The sequence below is a fragment of the Tubulanus polymorphus genome, chromosome 2 (assembly GCF_964204645.1).
Source record: "Tubulanus polymorphus chromosome 2, tnTubPoly1.2, whole genome shotgun sequence".
In the NCBI taxonomy this organism is placed as follows: domain Eukaryota; kingdom Metazoa; phylum Nemertea; class Palaeonemertea; order Tubulaniformes; family Tubulanidae; genus Tubulanus; species Tubulanus polymorphus.
In genome coordinates, this window is record NC_134026.1 from 26,423,606 (window position 1) to 26,437,032 (window position 13,427).

Here is a 13,427-nt window from a genome sequence, read left to right on the forward strand (position 1 = left end):
ATTCCGAATTTTTTAAATACGAAATCTGGTTTTATTCATGCGTTTTAAGTCCTCCTATGTGTGGTAGATTAACTTCTCATTTCATCCCACTGCAATAAGCAGGCCTACCGCTATAGCTATATTTTAACATGTGTTATTTGTAAATAAAAGTAATAGATTTCCTCGCAATCAATCGCATTTACCAGTTGTTTTTATATGAATTTGATCAGAACTGTGTATCAGTGTGACTAAATGTAGAAACGGCTGCCTGTTATCATAATATCTCTCTGTGAATTAAACGAGGGGATAAGTATTCAGAGAGAAGTTGAATAAACACATTCCCGAGAGGTATACAGGGAATCCACACACCACTGCAACATAGAACTGCTCAACCATACAGACACCTCCACCCATCAACTAATTTTAGCCTCAGATAACAGTCGATAAAAATAGACACTTGTATATTGCTCGTGCACAGCAAAATTTTATTAGAAAACGTTGAAACAATCCAAATATTCACTGTCATGCAATAGGCCAACAAGTACTTGTCCACCTAGTTCTAGACGAATTGATAAGAAAAGCATTACATCTTTATTGACAAGACAGGTCAGAGTACTCTCTGCAGAGAGCGGAGCAATCGTTCTTCTCTTCACTTTTAGTTCTGGTGGTTTCCTCCAGAGCGACGCCATATTGATGGTACCGTATATGGCAACAAGAAATCCAACACCGGTGTACGCAAGTCTGCTTGGCCAACAGATTTGTACGGGGGAAATGCGTTGATGGAACATACGCAAGCTTAACAACTTCAGAGAATCGATGATGCACTTTGGTCTCGTTACGTTTATGAACTTGTTTCGAGATCAAATCAGGAAACTACACAACAGAAACCTTCAATTGAGAGGCTAAGGGACACGACACTTTTTGAGTTGGATTTTGAATTAACTTTTAAGACCTAGATAATAAAAGCAGTTAGGAGGGGTTTTGAGTGATGTTTCTGCTCTCCCGCCCTCTTCCCTGACGAGTTTGTGCGCACACACCCTTGTCCTTAGCCTCTCAACTTGTGCCATACCTGTATTTTCCTCTTTAAAGTTCCCGATGTTTATTCGTGTTAGAGAATTTTGGAATGCAGTCTCTCTTTGGCCAAACAGATTTGTTACTTCTTGGTGTTAGGTCGAAAACAAAAACAAGTTTAATGTAAAAAATAAATGGAGCAAACAGAAGTCGGTAAAATAAACGTTGAGGCATCATTTATGGATCCATATTTTTAAAGGTACCTTTACGATGGATGCAGCCAAAGTATGACTTAAATAATCATTTTGGATAGATCTTACTCTCCTAGATTATCGATGGAATACATTGTATCAAATTTTTTATAGTTCGCATTGATTTTGAACAAAATTTAACTGCGCGCAGAAATAAATGTCCCGTGTGATGATTTTAACGCCACCTATATTTACTCGGATGATCAGCAGGTACCCGGCAGCATCCGAAGTCACGTGGCACACGTTGGAGTAGCAAAGGTATGACGTCAAGATCGTTGATTTACTCATCTTCTTTACCGCGCTTGATGACTGTTACGAAACTATTGTAATCGAAATGTCCACCATCGATCGGTGCTTCTTTCCACGTTTGTTTAATCTATAAATAAGAACAGGTTATTTTTGAACCCGCGATAGATACTTTCTGATTCTCCAATGCGAAGAACCACCTGGCTTAATAACTGATCAATTACTCACTTCCTCTTTCGTGAAGTTATCACCCATAGTAGTCAAAAGTTCTTTGATACTGTAAAACAAAACAAAACGTTATGTCCCAGAATATTCATATTTCTGTATACATAGGTGGAGAATATGAAAGCCTCATCAGAATAAATGATTACTTACTATTCTTCTTCCAAATATCCTTTTTGTTCTTCGTCAAACATTCTGAATGCATTTCTCATCGTTTCCTCAGAATCCGTTCCTGAAAGAGTCATCCGAATTGAAGTTGACAGAAAAAGTAAATTGATGAGCTATCCTATCCAGCGACTGAAAATGCATCAATTATACATACCGTGCAGTTTTTCACCGAACAGTGTGAGGAAAGCAGTGAAGTTGAGTTTGTCTGGAGCTTCCTTCAGCATAGCCTTCAGTTCATCATCCTTCGGTTCACGACCTATTTGATAAACGATAAATTAAAAACTTTTTCTCACTACGATTTCCATATCAGATTTTGAAAACTTAATCATTATAGTCGGTATGACTTACCCAGGGAGGCATACATATCTTTGAGATCTTCAATATCGATAAATCCATCTCTATTTTGATCAATCATTGTAAATGCCTAAAACCGAACAAGTTCGAATACTCATATACACATTATTTTATTTGTATGATCTTCACCGTTGTATTTCTTTCGGATTTATGATATAATCTAATATGATATGATATGTATCATTAATTATTTTTAGTATCTCATCTATAAGCGATTGCGCCTAGGACTGAAGAGAGATATGATATTAAGCTCTAATGTTAGAACGATATATTCTATCATATCATTGGACATTCATAAAAATATCACTGTATATATTTCCTGAAAATCGAATCTTTATCTGAACATATTAAAACAAGTTGTAAACAGAAAACCATGAGAGCAAGATGAGGCGTTTCTTTTCCTATCGAAGCTGGGTTTTGAATATATGATGCTATGGATTGATCAGCCAAAATATGATTAACTTCATATGTGAATTGAAATGAAGATATGAGGACACGACACACGATACGAATAATGACATATATTTTATAGAAATATATAAGTTTACGCAACATACAGTGTATTGAAAATTCGAATCATAACCTCAAAATTGTAAAACTCAAGCTGACGCATGAAGCTTTTCATTTCCAAACTAATTGGGCTTGAATAACAGAAATTGTAAGGTTTTGATTTGAACTCATTAAAAAGTTTCGGATAAATGAGCAGGTATTTTGAATACGTAATATTCTAAGATTTAACCCTGAAGTTTCGATTACCCATACTTGAAGCTGATATGGCAAAATAGGACAGTTCCGGCCAGGGCCCACTTTTGGCAAAATTATTTTGTATAAATGAAAAAATAATTTATCCGGATAATGTTAACAGAAACAATAGAAATAAACATTGAAAACACAAGAATATAAGCGGAAGCAAATAAAAGAAATGTCAATTGATAATTGATACAGGATCATTATTTTCATCATCAAATATCTACTATAAAGAGTGTTTTCTATTTATGTTTAATCTTTATGGTAAGTAAATCGCAATTGTTTGCTTACGACTCAGTATATCGTACTTAGTTACAGTATAATCATGTCTAAACAAGAGCAGCATTGCAGCTTTGCCATATTCTCCTAACTAGCGTTTCATAATATGATGTTAACAAAAAGATATTGTTTCGTTCCTGCCATTGGAGCACAAGAGTTGTGGTACTATATCTGTATTGTAATAGATAATGATGTTTACATAATATGTGTATATGCATAATCCACAAACGAAAGAAATTCGTAAGATGAAATCATAAGAAAGAATGACAAAAATCTTTTCACTGATAGAAATAAGGTAAAGGTAGGAATAATTGAACCGGTCAGATCGGAATTTTTTACATGGACTTCTAGGATTAGAACCAAACCAAACATAAAACAAACAGGATTGGAGAAGATTAGGGAACTTTTCAAATCTCATATTCAATTTTCTATATATATAATTCTGGAAATGAATAAGTGCAAGGACAAAAAGAAAAGGTGCATTGGTAAAAATCGGAATATATTTGGCACTGAATGGAATTGTGTCTAGGAAGGACTCTTGCCATAAAAGCAGGGGTAAAGCAATCTATTCCGAATATTGCCGTTTTTTAGTTAATATCCAGCAGTTTAACGCTGCGTGAACTACTATGCTTAAAAATGGCTGAATTTTCATTCTCCTCTTTGTAACCAATATGGTCAGAGCTGCTCATCCACCCACCCCCATTATTTTCAACGATAACGATTCGATTGAGGCCTTGCTCGACGCGGAAGCCACATCCTACGTATAAGAATACAGGTCCACAACATGCATTAATAGAGGGCCATCCCCTAGGGCACACCATGCTCTACCGAACCTCTTTCAACTCCTGGATCTGATGTGGAGGAAACATGGCCGTGACATTGCGACTCTTTCTCTGAAAAACAAGGAACATTCTACGTCTAGATTCATGCATTTACATAGATGTTACCATCTATACCTCTTTGAATTCTTGAATCTGATGCTGGGGGAACAGGGCAAAAACGTTAGAAGTGGCCCTATGGGCTCTTTTTTCGCCTCCACCTTCCTTCGCTTTTTTGGCGGCCTGAAATTACAAACGAGTCAAGCGTGGTGACGGTTAAGGCGAAGCATCCCCTATGGGGCACACACTGAGTAGTCTACTGCTCACACACCTATAAAGGTCACACACCTAGAGGTCACACACTAGAGGCCAGCGGGACTACCTATGACACTAATTTCACCTCTTTAAGTTCTTGCATTTGATTTGGGGTAAATTTGCTATAAACATTTGAAGTACTGCGTTGAGTTCTCGCTTTCTTCTCTCCACCCTCTTTGGCTTTTTTAGCTGCCTGTAAATTCACATTACAAACATTACGGGAACTGTTCAAGTGAGACCATCTTACAAAGCCCGCCATAAATTCGAACTTACTATATCCAGTTTTGATTATTTCAGAGGTAATACCCTCTTATATTGCTCGAAGCATATCGATTAGTACGAGATCAGTATGGTAGTGAATATTTCAGAATGATTCACCGAAACTTACCTCTAAAATGTGGGGTAACGGAAATCATGCCAAATTGGTATTGTTAAAATAATGAGGGCATTTAATTCGTTGTAAAGTTCTTGTACGTTGGTGCAAAGCTTTCTTGGCGTGGGGTTTGGAGTTCACACCCTGGGTTTGAAGCGTAACTATAGAGGAAGGGAGGCAATCATTTGATTTGCTAAGTTCAGTCTATTCAGTTTATTCAATTGTATTATCCGGTATATTGATTTGAAATGCATTCGGTTCTATAACCAAAACCAAAAAGTCCTGAACAAAGCAATATATACACGATGTACAATATATATGTAGGATACATCTTACTCACTGAAACTTTAAGACATGATAAAAACATAAAGACGATGGTTCTACATTGAATTTTCTATTCAGTAACATCCGTTGAAATTGATATCCATTAAAAGACTTAATCATAATCCACGGAGTCCATGGAAAAGACGCGTTTGTAATACATACCTCTTCTGCCATCTTGAATCTGAAGAACAGAAGAAAATACTGATTATTAGGTCGGTATCTTTTAACGGTAAGTTAGCAAAATTAAATCTAATTTCCGTTGAAAAAATTGAATATTTTCACAGTAAGGTTGATGTTAAAGCTCAATGAATAAATGTACAAATATAGATGGATTTGGGTAATGGTGTACGAAGGTATGCGTTCGCGGTGGATATAGTTTACGTTGCTATACCACTGAAGGTATGTATATATCTACATGAGAAACTTCCCAGAAGGAACGCATAACGTTCGTCTTAAGAAGTATATACAGATCTTGTAAGGGGTTACAGCGATGAACACGTAATATTTATAGTTAGAATGAAGTACCTTCAGCTTTACAGAGATAGATATACCTGGACGTTACTGAACAGATGGCATTACTTGGAGAAGTTGTAGACAGACTTGGTATGTATTTATCTAATTAACTTACTGATACGTATCAAGAGTCAGCAATATCTTACAAGTCTTGCCTTACCACGTCTAGCCAAAGTTTTATCTTGTATCTACGTTTTATAAATTACTCTTTCCCTAGAGATTATTTTTTTAAATAGATTATACGTAATGTATCTCCAAAATGAATCTTATATGTATTTCAGAACATTTCTTGTCAATTCCTGGTCTTCAAAATACGCTTGTTTGAGCTGCATCCATTTTAGGGAATCGAAAATTTACCCATTGCATTCGGAAGATTTTTCTTAGTATGAAATCAGTTGGTATATTAGTAAGATAATCTTTGGTGCAAGAAGTACATGCCTACACTACACCTGCATGGTGAGTCACGAGGTACTTTCTGAACTCGTATGTCGATACGTAATATTTTTTTCCGTTAATTAACATAAGGCAGATACCGATTGCTTATTTTAATCACCTAGATACGTAAGAATGAAAAAAAGAAGGAAGCGAACGGGGAACAACGATTTTCTTTTTAAATATTTTACGTTTTAATCAACTTATCATATATATCATCGGATACATGCTGATACTTAATAAATGAAATAATAATAAAAAATATTCATTAAGAAAAAATAGTAATTCAGAAAATAGTTTCGTTTGACTCGTCATCATCCATATCAATATCAAAATATGTAAATGCATGTTAGCCGACATGTTTGCATGGTTGATTCGTCTATAACTGCTTGAGTCACATCTACGCAACAGCTGGTAAATGTATATATACATATACCAAATTGTTAATATCATGATATTAAGTAAATACAAATATAGTTATCATGGTAACTGATATTTGAATATACTCTAAGACTATAGCTGCCTTCTAATGTTTGAGAATTCTTGAATGATGATATTCTGTTATGAAATAAATCTTGTTTTTAGTTATACCATGATAGAAAACGTGCCTTCCGGATGCAGGATTCAAAAAAGATTTATGAAGAAAATGCTGGACCGACGAACAAATAAAGTCGATTACAAAAATGAATTTCAAATGATACATCGAAACATAAAATCAAAACAATCAAAACATAAACGTTATCTACAAATGAACAGGGAGGTGTAGATCAAGAGATTCATTTTTTTGAAATGAAAATAAAATTTCAAATTTCAATCTCAATATAAATGATTAAATTATAGAAAATGATTAGTATATTAAGAACTCAGAAAAAATTAATTATGTGGTATATGAATAAATGATAATCCCATTATTATATCAGCATTACAGCATAATGCTCGTTTCAGACCTATTCTATAATGTATAAATATATAACATGTTTTATATCTACAGAAGTAAAAAGTTTCTTGGCGGCGGAAGAATGCTGCGCTAAAATTAGAGTGAATCGGCCTGACCCGCTTCCGCGAGAAAAATAGCAGCCGCATGTAACCTTACACCTGAGCTCCTGGGGAACGAGGGAGATAGACATAAATTTAGAAACCATTAAAGGATAGCTTTGTGTTCTTCAGGTGTCTATGGTGCATCCAGGAATGCCGCCAGTGTACCAACTCCAATATAACCACCACTATAGAAACATGTTATCATATACTTTTTACAATGAAACTACCATGAATGAACTGCCAGACACCACTGCTAACATACGTATTGCGAACTAAAGAGTTTTCAATGTGATTACGTCATTTTAAATGTTTCAATATATTCAACCATCTTTTTAAACTTTTATTCGTGGATCTGTATTCATATCTTAAGAAATTTTATAATGTATGCTTTTTGAGTTCTTTTTCAAAAGAATTTATATTCGTAAAAAATCACAATCTCTTATTCTTAGAATTTAGTGTGAAATTGCTATTTTTGCCGCGCAAGATCTCTATTACCACGTTTAAAGAATTCGAGATTTTCTTTTACGATTGACTTTGAAAACCACACAGACATATCACATACAATCAATTGGAGTTGAAATATTATCTTAGATTACCGGGTATTCTAAAAAACATTTTATAAAACTAAGTTAAGATATGCTTAGCAGCAATTCTATTCAGGAATCTTATCTTTGGACATGGGTGGTCGCCATTTTGAATATCATAGTCACGTGATGAGAAGATAAATTTAATGGTGGAATAAGAATGTAATTTTCCTAATATTTTCCTAATATAACTAGCCTCATTTAGTTAGCTAATTGAAGTCTCCGAATTAAGAGGTTGTAATAAGAATAATGTAACATAACTTTGTTTCCAAAACTGCAAAGTGGCAAAACAATTTTACTACTATCAAATTCATGTTTTCTTGTTTTTAAGACAATTACCTCCATTAATCAGGTTTTCGGTTGTGGCAGGATTTTATTCTTTTTAATGTGTACTCGCAAGATTTGTTTCGATCATTTAGTGTATATAAGAATCATATGAGAAATCATAAGTTACCAATGGATTTTTAATGAAACTTTTTGTAAAGCGAGTTTGAAAATGAATATGTTCAGGCCATTATATCGAATGAAAGTTTGAATAATTCGCAATGGAATCTTATATATTTGCTGAATAAATCCAATGATAAAAGAAAATGAGAAGCTTACCTTTAGGGTGTGGTTGCAGGCCTTTCTACTCAAAAACTAAACTCCAAGGTGGTGCGCAACAAACTCTCTGGCTGCTAGCGAAGAGCATTGAGCATTGCCTCTACTTTATATATGCCATTAGACATCACGTGGTACACACCTATTCCTAATATATCTAAGGAGAAGCGAGCTAGCTCAGGAATGAAGAAACATTGGTTAGATAGGTTTCTTCGATGCAATAGTCTGCTATTCCGTAGGCTACTACTTTCGCGCTATATATCAATCTATACGTATTGTGTAATATCTTATTTCCAAAATAGAAATATTATATGTTTATTTATTTGTTCTAAGCAAAAACCTCTCATAAAAAGAATGACGATGGAATCCTAATTTACAACTTATCATTTTGGAAATATTTTGGACATAGCGGAACTATTCATGGTTTTCATATTATGATGCGATAGGAAAATGACTGAGGTCGTTTAAATTGACGTTTTTCTGCGCATAATGTTCGATTTCTAATTATATATATATGTATCTCTCTCTATAGACATGCCACAGTGAAGCAGCGACCTCGGAGTACCGACGAAAGGAGTGAACAAAAATATGCTTGAACCTTGAAGCGTGAGATAATAATAGGATGATGTGATCTCCGATACAAGATACAATTTTTCTTAATTTCGGAAATTTGTAGAGCGAAAATACCTTGAATGAATCAGTACCAAATGATCGAAATAAAATAAACATAGATGATAATTATCGGATCTTTGCTTTCTCGTAGATGCTATTGACATGGTGTATTATTGTTCTTTTGCTTGAGAAACTATATTTGGTAAAAACCAAAGTATTGTGTATTTGATGCCGGAAGTAGAAGTGGACACGGTTGTTACTGGTACAGTTGACCTAACGACCGGTCTGGTATAGCTCCAGCCATGGCTGGACCAATAATTGACCTTGCATCTTAAATGTGCACGAACATTTATAATTTTTTTTGTAATTTCGAAGGAGGACTAACCGGATCCCGTACCCGCAAAAAGTGATGCATTTGCAGCTACGTCGTGGTTGTTGCGTTCGAAAACATTCGGCTACGAAAGGCCGGACCAATATAACGTCAGTACGTACGGTACTTAGGGGAGATTTATAGTTTTGTTGATGATGAAACAACTATACGACATGTGAAAAGGGACTGCAATTGTATACTGAGTTGGGATCTATTTGTCGAGTGCGAAGAGCAATTATTTCCCCAATTCCATAATGGGAATTTCCCGTCGTCTATGTCCGCGAATTGAGCTGTCCATATCTATCCTAGGTCCTCTCGTGTTCTGTTGTGAATAATCGGCTCGATAATAAATGAAACAGCATCACTGACGACATGGTGGATAAGCTGTTTTCGTGATAAAACATATTGTAACATACGTACGTCTATAGGGTGTGAATTCTGAATATCCTAGAAAAGTGTTGAATATATGCCGTGTTGAGAATCCCTGAGAATGAAGATGACTATTACGACATAGTCTAAACATCGAATAAACTGCTAGCTTAAGGAAACATTTACGGACTGATCATTTTTTTTCATTATTAGTGGGATTCACAACACGGATATAGAATTTTATCAATGGTTATGTTGAATAGTATACATAATCCGTGTTCCCTGTACCTTTTTAATTACCAGGACTCAAGGAGACATCTACGTATTTCGTTTCAGAATTAATGAAGATTAGCCTACGCATGTTAATTCCATTTCATTGAAAAACAAGATTATCATTCACAAGTGAAAAATCAAGAAGATATCATTTATAATTCTTTGGAGTTTTCTTAGTTATCTAGGGTGATTTCTTGTTCGGGGTGAACTCCTGGGTTACGTGGTATCACGCCGTTACTAATTAATGTGAATTCAATAGAAACAATACGCGCATGCGCAGCAGCAGCAGGAGCAGATAAGTAAAGGGGTGTATCGGTCTATTTTCAGCTTAGTTCTCTACTGGATTAAGTGGCAGCATCGTACAGTGGTCTATCGGAATTTCTGTGTGCTCACAATTAGACATTTCGAAAACGAATAAATCATTTCCATGTTTGATAATACTACGCCATACAGAATTAGTACACACATCGTTTCGTTTCTTTAGTGCAGCGCAAAAACAAAAACGGGCTTCCGTATTCGCGCTCGCTTTTGCACAGTAATTTTCGTTTTTTTTTCGCCGCGCAAAAATTAAACACATTTTTACGGCGTATTGCGTGGAATTATTTTCTACTTGGTTGGGATCAGTCAGCATACCAAAAAGTGGCTGTGCCGGACGTCGATCAGTGAACAGGATCAAATGAGGCGTGGAACGCAATGAATTCTACAATGAACCAATGAAAACAAAACACTTGCGTGTCTATCATATAACAATTTAATTCTATAATAAAATATCACATTTACTAGATCAACGACAACAATTCCGATTTTTATTACCATACCGCCTCCCTCAGTTTCTAAAACGTGTAATACCTAAAGCGATTGAAATTACTGAAATTGTGCCTATAGCTTTTTGGCAAGTGAATCTAAACATAAATTAGCAATAATTAAATGTGGTAAAGCTTTTAGACCTATAAATCACAAAAATCGGCTGTATTGCAGGAATTGATATACACTTAAAAAGTATTTCACTCAATTCAAATTTATTTTTTTAAATCACATCAGAGTATCACAATAAATGCACTTACACAGGGCATATATAAGTAGAATCAAATGCAAATGCTATTAACGCAATAGAAGAAGCATTTAAACTGGCAAGTGAATTTGATAGAAATGATTCATTTTAATAGTTTATAAGTAAAAAAACGTTGATGCAGATAAAGAATAAACCATTCTAGTAGATTACATATAACAGTGATATTTTGTAATCCAGTCGATACTCCTTCTGGGAATATCAGTAGAATGTTACTGTACATGCTTTGGATGTTTTGATTAAAACGGAATGTTAGAATAGACCTATGGACATAGAAATGACATATCATGACATCCCAACCCTTAAAAGATTGCCAACTGGCCATATTGTACCGGTATATGTATAAGGAATGAGAGTAAATCTTTTTATTTTTATAATTATTCTCTCATTAAAAAATACTAGTAATAATTTCTTCATGAGTTAAGAGAAAATCATTTTAAAACAGAGCAATGATTATGCAACATAATTATCGCATCCTTAAAAAAAACAAATACATATTTTTGATAACCAAATGATTTCAAGCAAAACTATTTCGACGAAATTGTTGGTTAAGTGAAGCAGTACACCAATGGAAAAAGGTTCCATTGAAAAGAACATAAACTGGACAAAAACTATAATACAAATCTAATTCATACATATATATGTAGATATAAATACATAAAGAAAAGTTCTTAGAAGATCTAAAATACTTTTTGTTTGCTTTTTGGTATCCAGAAAAGTAAACAAATCTTGACTGCCATATCGTCAGATGAGTTAATCTGCCATATATCAACCTAAGTGTAGTAGCATTGAGTTTTTCACATAGTTCAACATTTACTAAATATGCACTTATCACTAAAAACAGTTACATTACGGATCACTAATATCCCTTTAAAACAACCTATTTTAGTGAATAAATTTTAACCATGCCAATGCTCTTTGCCAGCTTAGTGACAAAAAGATGAAAGAGAAAGAAATGAGAATAATTCTAATCACTCCAATTTTGCTTATGAAACCCCAATTTCACATCGAAATTCTGAAATGCCATAAAAGTTTCAATTTTATATGCATAGACTTCACAACAGGATTTTACTTCAGCAAAATAGACACACAAGTTCTGAATTTTCTTCATAGAAATAACAGTTCTGAACGATCCCCTTTCAATCCAGCTACATATTGCTCATTGATATGGATAATTCTACTATGACAAGGATTTCCAAGTAGTTTTTGTTGTTTGATCATTTCCAGCTCCTCGGCTATCTGGGCCTGGCGTCGTAGTCGTTGTGACTGAAAGTTTGGTAACTGAATGTTAGCCATACGCGTACGCAATTTTGACAATGGATTTACTTCCAGTTTCGCTTCACCTGAGTTAATAATTACTTCGCCACTATCAGCTCGATATGAAATTGAACCATCACTCAATGAAATTTTCATATTCGTATGTAAAAGTTTACGTTTATTTTGATGATTGTCATCAGAACCCTTTCTGTTTGCTTCAAATTGCGTATCATTCCATGATTGCGATGATGTTGTCATTATTGCATCTGCTGCCGGTGGTTGGAGGTTTTCCTTTGATTCTTCAGAATTTTGTATTTCAGGGACTTCAGAGATTTCATCTGTAGTTGACGTTTCACTCACATCAAATATTACTTGGCATGGATTTTCTGGTGCAGCTTCAGAATTTTCTTTTTGTTCGTTTTGACGTAAGAGCAGTTCATCACGTTCATCGAGAATGTCGGCTGACAAATCAGAAGCCATGTCTTTACCGATAGCTTCAGCATACATGATCATTTCTTGTGAATGACGTCGCATGTCATCCCTTAAACGTTGCTTCCTCATCTTAACAGCTGAAGAGAGATGATTGTCCACAAATTGAAGTTCAGAATCCATTGATCGCTGATCAGTTTCATCAATATCCCCTACACCGTATGACTGATTCTCGGTGGCTAACAAACCACAGCTTTGAAGAACCACTTCACCATGTGCTGGAGGTGAACCCTGTACAAATGCGCCACCTCCCATTGAAGCTCTTCGATGCGCTTCAGTTTGCTCATATTCTTTCAACAAATTATCCTCATCCTCGCTCATATCAGAATACAAATCGGAATTATCACTAAGGTTTTCATCGGCTTCTTTTTCATTAAGTAGAACTGGCTGCATTCGTGGTTTTTCCTTGCGGCCGAAAAAACGGAAATTACCAGTTGTTGGCAGACCGAGATTAACTTTACGCATTGGATTGAAATTGGCCAGTTTTTTCTGCATGTTACTCAAAGGATTGCTACTACTAGAACTAGTCACTGATGTTTCCGATTTAGTCTCTATATCCGATGCAATACTTTGAGCTTCCACTGCTTGGAGATCATTGGAGGAAGACTCGCGTGAAATATTGAACTTAGTCGGCCATGATGATACTGACAATTCTGGCACTATATTCATTCCTTGTGGATGAGGCTTGCTCTTTTTCCTGAGAGTGAAATAAAGATATTTTTTAAATGCATATA

The 13,427-nt window shown here is 35.1% G+C and overlaps 2 protein-coding genes across 5 annotated transcripts in view; both read right to left on the reverse strand.

Moving 5' to 3' along the window:
* Positions 1–443: 443 nt before the first annotated feature.
* LOC141900411 (myosin regulatory light chain, smooth muscle-like) lies at positions 444–8,397 on the reverse strand. Of its 3 annotated transcripts, none has more exons than XM_074787300.1 (8): positions 8,258–8,397; positions 5,250–5,268; positions 4,214–4,318; positions 2,226–2,301; positions 2,032–2,133; positions 1,863–1,941; positions 1,716–1,764; positions 444–1,617 (listed from the first exon to the last, which is right to left on the reverse strand). In XM_074787300.1, exons 2-8 carry the CDS (start codon positions 5,259–5,261, stop codon positions 1,522–1,524), a joined length of 519 nt encoding a protein of 172 aa, XP_074643401.1. In that variant the 5' UTR covers positions 5,262–5,268; positions 8,258–8,397; the 3' UTR covers positions 444–1,521. The 3 variants fall into 3 exon arrangements, with proteins under 3 accessions (XP_074643401.1, XP_074643400.1, XP_074643402.1); XM_074787299.1 differs by lacking the exon at positions 4,214–4,318 and adding an exon at positions 4,476–4,583; XM_074787301.1 differs by lacking the exon at positions 4,214–4,318 and adding an exon at positions 4,091–4,150 and having other exon boundaries at positions 8,258–8,392.
* Positions 8,398–10,646: 2,249 nt separating this feature from the next.
* LOC141900402 (phosphatidylinositide phosphatase SAC2-like) overlaps positions 10,647–13,427 on the reverse strand; it is a 78,837-nt gene continuing 76,056 nt past the window's right edge. For both annotated transcript variants that reach the window (XM_074787284.1, XM_074787283.1), the window contains one exon: positions 10,647–13,390. In XM_074787284.1, the coding sequence (XP_074643385.1) occupies positions 12,055–13,390 (1,336 nt within the window). In that variant the 3' untranslated portion in view covers positions 10,647–12,054. The remainder of the gene's footprint in view (positions 13,391–13,427) is intronic.